At 38.8% G+C, this 6766-nt stretch overlaps 1 protein-coding gene across 3 annotated transcripts in view; it reads left to right on the forward strand.

Annotated features, from left to right (window-relative positions):
* slc26a1 (solute carrier family 26 member 1) overlaps positions 1-6283 on the forward strand; it is a 31757-nt gene extending 25474 nt beyond the window's left edge. For all 3 annotated transcript variants that reach the window (XM_082538783.1, XM_082538784.1, XM_082538785.1), the window contains 5 exons: positions 1422-1668; positions 1773-2004; positions 2366-2549; positions 3030-3317; positions 3417-6283. In XM_082538783.1, the coding sequence (XP_082394909.1) occupies positions 1422-1668; positions 1773-2004; positions 2366-2549; positions 3030-3317; positions 3417-3998 (1533 nt within the window). In that variant the 3' untranslated portion in view covers positions 3999-6283. The remainder of the gene's footprint in view (positions 1-1421; positions 1669-1772; positions 2005-2365; positions 2550-3029; positions 3318-3416) is intronic.
* Positions 6284-6766: the final 483 nt, after the last annotated feature.

Here is a 6766-nt window from a genome sequence, read left to right on the forward strand (position 1 = left end):
ACTTAATAACTGGTTTTGCAGTCCTTTGCAGCAAGAACTGCAATCAACCATTTGCAATAACAGACAATGAGTCTTTCACATCACTGTGGAAGAATTTGGCCAACTCTTCTTTGCAAAATCATTTTAAATCAGCCACATTGGGGGTTTTGATCATGAATAACCGATTTAAACCTAGCTAAGCATCTCGATCTGATTTAAGTCTAGGCTACTCCAGAACTTAATTTTGTCATTTTCCATCAGAATTTTCTGGTAGAGAACAGAATTCATTCAGTTCCATCAATTACAGCAAGTCACCCAGATCCTTAAGCAGCAAAGCAGCCCGAGATCATCACACTACCACCACCATATTTGTCTGTTCTTTATTAAATGCGGATGTAGTTTTATACCAGATATAATGGGATTCAAACCTTCCAAAAAGTCCCCAAAATCTTTGGAATGGTCAGGATGTTGTTTGATAATCAGAATCAGCTGACTGGCCTGTCGACCGCACAAGCAGCAACCTGGATAAGATGAACCTTTGCGCTCTTTTTGGTCACCAGTGGTTTTCACTGCCCATGGATGCCATTTTTACCCAGTCTCTTTCTTATTGTTGGATCATTTACACTGACATTAACTGAGGCAACTGAGACAGTTCTTTAGATGTTAGTCTGGGTTCTTCTGTGGCCTCCTGGGTGAGTCATCAGTGTGCTCTTGGAGTAATTTTGGTAGGCCGTTCACTCCTGGGAAGGTTCACCACTATCCCAAGCTTTCTCCATTTGTGGATAATGGTGTGTGGTTTGCTAGAGTACCAAACCCTTAGAAATGGCTTTATGACACTTCCTGATAGATATCAATGACTTTGATTCTCAGCTGTTTATTTAAATGTATTTAAATTGTGGCATGATACATTTCATTTTTAGCTCTTTCAGCCTACTTCAGTTTGTCAGACAGGTTCTATTGAAGGTATTTTTTTTATTCTGCATTTTTCTTAGTAATCAGGTCAGGGTTTAGCTAATGTAATTGAACTTGGTTTTTCAAAAAATGGGCTCAATCACAGTTAATTCATGATTTAACAAGGGAGTAATTACTTTTTCACACAATGTATGCAGCCTGACCAAGTGTTTCATCCGACTACAGTGATAATGCTTTAATTAAGGATGGTAAAATAATACAGCACAGTTAGACGATGTGTTTCTGTGGAAGGGTCATTATTATGATGATGATCTCACAGCTATTGCATTAGAATTTTTCCAGTTTTCTGGTATTTATTCTTTTCCTTTTTGGGCTTAAATTTCCACACGTCACACTGGACTTTGGTTTCTACATGCTTCTAACTTGAACCTTTTTCACAAATCGATCAAAACACCTGCAGCCACTTAACAGACCAGCATGTTTTGTTTTTTTTACTCTCTCTCTCCTCTACATCCTTGTCTCCTCGGCAGGTTTTGATGGCAGTGTTTCGACTGGGATTTGTCTCAGTTTACCTTTCGGCTCCCATGCTCGATGGCTTTGCCACCGGAGCGTCCTTCACCATCCTGACCGTGCAGGCTAAATACCTCCTGGGTTTAAAGATTCCACGTCACCAGGGCTATGGCACAGTAGTCGTTACCTGGTTCAACATCTTCTCCAACATTCACAAGACCAACCTGTGTGACCTCATCACTAGTGCCATCTGTATCTCAATATTAGGTCAGTCACATTTGGATACGTATATAATATCAATATAATGTAACCTGGAAAAATAAAATTTTCTTTAACATGGATTTTTATTTCACAATACATTTTTATTTCAGTGGCAGCAAAGGAGATTCAGGAACGCTATAAGGATCGTCTGAAGATGCCTCTCCCCACTGAGCTTGTAGTAGTGGCCGGAGCTACACTAGCCAGTCATTTTGGAGAGCTGAACAGCCGTTATGGCTCTAGCGTTTCTGGTCACATCCCCACAGGGTTCATGCCTCCCCAGCTGCCCGGCTTTAGTCTGATGTCCCGTGTGGTGCTGGATGCCATTCCTTTGGCAGTCATTAGGTAAAGTGAAACCAGTTTAACAGCAGGTTGACTTTGCAGGAACATGTGCCTCTAATCTTAGTTATTACAGATACATATCAGTAGCCACATTATTGTCTGGGCAGGATGCACGACTTTGAGTTTTGACTGGGCTTTCCTTTCAAAACACACACACCTAAGGTCATTTCCACCTCTATTGTTTGTATCTTTTTTAAAGGAAAGTGGTATGGGAAGTTAGATTCTTCAAACTGCTGAACTTTCTAAAAAGCCTTCTTGATCCGTTAAATAATGTTTGATAAGTTGCTAGAAAACATGCTGACCTCAGGTGAGATGAATTTGCAAAACCTAAATATTCACCAAAAATATTATTTTTGTCTTGTAGTTTTGCCTTCACGGTGTCTTTGTCTGAAATGTTTGCTAAGAAACATGGCTACACCGTTCGTCCCAACCAGGAGATGCTGGCTATCGGCTTCTGTAATATCATTCCCTCCTTCTTCCACTCATTCACCACCAGTGCAGCACTGGCAAAAACAATGGTGAAGGACTCCACAGGCTGCAAGACACAGGTACATTTCTTCTTTGACCTGAAGGAATAGTCTAAAATCTCTCACTTGAAGATCTTGGAAAAAAGTGTTCTCACTACATTTAGTTGTGAAATTGCTGGTGAAAGCAAGTGACGTACTAAAAATGCCTTGGGGAATACCTTCTGAGTTGTAAGTCATCACTGGTGATAACCCTAACCCTAACCTAAATGGACTTTTTTGCAAAAAATCTGAATGTTTTTTGATGTATGTCCATTAGATTGATTATTTTCTTTTTTTGCTGATTGCCAAGACTTAGTCTGATTACCCAGGGTTAGGTTCATCACTGGTGACAGCTCAGACCTCCACGTTATTATCCTGCTCAAACTTTCCTGTGAGAGAAAACATTTTCTTGTAACCTTTTTCAAGTCTGTCCTGACGTCAAGTGTGCGGTGTTAGTATTTGTGTGGTAATTTGATTTCTTCATAACTATCAGCTCTGTCTGTCTTCTACCATCTCCACCAGGTGTCAAGTCTGATCAGTGCCCTGGTAGTCCTCCTTGTCCTCCTCTTCTTTGCACCTTTCTTCCAAGCTCTCCAGAAATGTGTGCTTGCTTGTATCATAATTGTTAGCCTTCGGGGGGCACTGAGAAAGTTCAGGGATGTACCGGCTAAGTGGCGTGCGAGCCGAAATGACGCCATCGTTTGGCTGGTTGCCATGTCAGCCACGGCTCTGATCAGTGTGGAGCTGGGACTCCTTGTAGGAATAATCTTTTCCATGATCTGCTTCATCTTTAGGACTCAAAATCCAAAGGTAAGCAAATAAGGTCATTTTAAATGATGCTTATACTAATAATTGGAAAATGATTCAAGTAATTGTGAATAATCTCAACACTCTGGGGTTTGATGTCAGGTCTCCCTCCTGGGCCGGGTTGATGACACTGATTTTTACGAGGACTTGGAAGAGTATAAGAACCTTGTGGCACCATCTCGGGTTCAAATATTCCGCTTCCAGGCTCCTTTGTACTACGCCAATAAGGAGTCTTTTCTCAAGTCTCTCTACAAAGCTGTCGGAGTCGAACCCTTCTTTGAGCTGACCAAAAGGAAAAAGGCAGAGAAGAAGGCCAAAGATGCGTCTGCGAAGCAGGCCAAGGCGAACGGAGAGAAAAATAACGGAGATGTTGTAGTGAGACTGGTCCAAAGAGAATTGGAGTTTCACACAATAGTTTTAGACTGTTCTGCAATCCCTTTCATAGATTCAGCAGGCTTGGCTGCTTTTCTAGGGCTGGTCAAGGAATATAAAGGGATTGGCGTGAGTGTGCTCCTTGCCTGTTGTAACACTTCACTCATTGATACCCTGCAGAAGGGAAAATTCTTTGGTAAGAATGACGAAGACATGGGCAGCCTTCTGTTTCACACAGTTCACGCTGCTGTTGTCCATGCTAACAGGGCAGCTGCAGCCACAGAGAGCAGGTCAGAGGACTCTGAGGTGTAGGTGAGCCAGAGGAGAAAGAGAAAAGATGTGCCCGGTTCATTCCTCTGTTTGATTTCCCACTGGTATTGTGAAAAAATGTTTAGGCAGTATCAGTTTGGGCATTAGATAGCTCTATGATGCTTTTTATAACCCTTCTTTTTAGAAAACAGTGGAAAATATATTTTTAAGCTTTGTGCCTATTAAATTTGATCCAAAGCCTTCTGTTTCAAAGATATAAAAAAAAATGGATTCAAGTTGGCAATGAGCAACGCAAGCCAGAGTAAATGAACGATATGGTGAAGACACATATCCAGTGATAAACCAATGAGACAGAAATGGCTTAAAAAATATAACAAATTTTCTGCTTTTAAAAGTAAAAAAAATTGTAAAGGTTTGAAATCCAACTTTACTACATGCATTTTTAAAATCTTTTTCAAGTGTACGTCATTATATTTTTTCCAAGTAAGATGAAGAAAATGTGGTCCAAAAAGAGCTGCAGTAGGTGTTCTCAGTCAGTAGCAGTTTCGTTTTGTTCTGTCAAGTCTTCTCTTTGCAGGAAAAGGAAATGAGCTGGAGGAGTAGCGACACAAACAAACACGTAGCTTTTTAACTTTTCAGTGCTAATGACTGAATATAGACTTTTGCAATTAGTTTTCAGACAACAGTTTTACATAGTCTAGAGTTAAGTGAACCTGAATTTTTTTCAGGAGCTACCCCTGAAAAAGCATTAGTGACATCAGTAAATAAGCTGTTAAAGCAGAGCAAGCACTGATGAACTCTGAATCTGTGCATGCTTGCCTGTAGTGTATAACTGGATGGATGTTTGCTTTTTTTCATTCCCAAGCTAGTTTCCACTCAGTTTCTGGCTAATACTCTGTGTGCAGTTTTAGTACAACACACATGTGCCACAATATGAAAGTATTATTTATTGCAATGAAAGATAAGTCAGTTCAGTTTACATACCTTGAACCTCTTGGCCAAAGTCCGTAATGGCTTTAACCCGGGGTTGTAGAATCCAGATTTAGAGATTTATCTAAGTGCCAGCTATTACCTTGGACGTTAAATCATTCATAAAAGGCTGGTTAAAGTTTTCCTGACACCAGGAAGGAAAGTTATACGTGACACACGAGGACTATGTGCTTTTCTCAGTGTGGTTAGGTGAGGGTTCATTACAACATGCTAGTACTGTTGGACCGTTCCAATGGCCCAAATGGGGAAAAACCATGGAAAGAAATAGTAACATATGATTAAGATGTATATGGGGACTTTGCTCAGGTGAAAATTAAAACAAAAACTGGTGCCTTGAATCGACGGCAACAGGTGATACCATAAACGTGGACTGATTCACTGCCATTGATTGTTAAATTCTCAGTCTCGTATCTTTGCTAAACCACAATTTTCCTTGATCTCTTTAAATCTTTCAATTCAATTCAGTTCAATTCAATAAACGTTATTGGCCCCGAAGGAAATTGGGTAATTTCTTTAAAATTTAAAAATGAATAATAACTGAGACTATCTATGTCAATAAAAAATGATATGTTAGGCTGAAGTGTTGAAAAACTGTCACTGTAATATGATGTGGACATGAGACAACTGTAAATTTTGAAAATCATCATTTTCATACATTTATGTTGTCATCTACCATTTCTAAGATTTTTTTTTTACTGGAATCGTGATAGTGACTTTTGTTTTTAGCAGGAGTTTCTTTGATTCTCGTCTTAGAGACAGCGTTGACGTTCAACATCATCAAATGTTTTTTAATGTTTAACACTTAGATTAAACCGTGTCTTTAGAGAAACACCTGTGGGTGTGATTTATTATTACAATTACTAATATTATTGTTAATTAAAATTGGTTAACAAACAAAAGGATGTCATATAAAGAGAGACTACTTATCATTTTGATAGAAAAACATGTATTCAACCTACAATGGCCAGTACTTTATACTTCGTAACTGAGGAAGCTCATTCTGAAGTTGTTTCACATTATAAAGATGCAGCTTTTTGCAGATTGGTGTTTGTGAGCTCTGCCTCTCTAACATGATTCGGTTTAAACCCAATCATATTACTGACCTGTTACAAAACAGGTCAGTGTTACAACACCCTTAATTGCAAAATATTCCTCCAGGTTTTTTTTTTCCTTTTTAATACTTTAGCACTTACTTTTCAACCCTTTTGTTGCCCCTGTCTTTTTTGAGATGTGTTGCTGCCATCAGATTCAAAATGAGGTAATATTTTTTCATGAAATAGTAAAATGTCCCAGTTTAAACACTTGATATGTTTTCTATGTTCTACTGTGAATAAAGTATAGGATTTTGAGAATTTAAAAATCACTGTGTTTTGCTTTTATTTACATTTTACCACATGACACTTTTTTTGGAAAATCAGGTTGTAGTCACAGTAAATTTAGACCTTCATGCATTTACGTGTACAATTCAGACTCTTGTTTCATCTACTCTGTTTTTATCTGGATAGTTAGATACATAAGTATCCCATCTCCTTACTCTGCAAGGAGTAAAGAGACAGATACAAAATTCAATAGATAAAAAAAATAGAATAAATAAAGATGAAAACTGGAAAAAATAGCTGCAAAAAAGCAAAAATAACACCAGAGAGAGAGGGAAGAGACCCCACCATGGTGTGTGCATACAGGTATGTGTGAGCAGTAAGTAACTTTCTAGGACATATTTATGCGTATTGTTTCTGTCAGTTAACTCAGATTAGCAAACTGAGTCGGGATTGCTATAGGCAACCGGCCTCCAACGTTTGATAAATTGTTTTGAAGTCTCG

The sequence above is a fragment of the Aulonocara stuartgranti genome (genome assembly GCF_965226115.1).
Source record: "Aulonocara stuartgranti genome assembly, chromosome: 7".
Classification (NCBI taxonomy): domain Eukaryota; kingdom Metazoa; phylum Chordata; class Actinopteri; order Cichliformes; family Cichlidae; genus Aulonocara; species Aulonocara stuartgranti.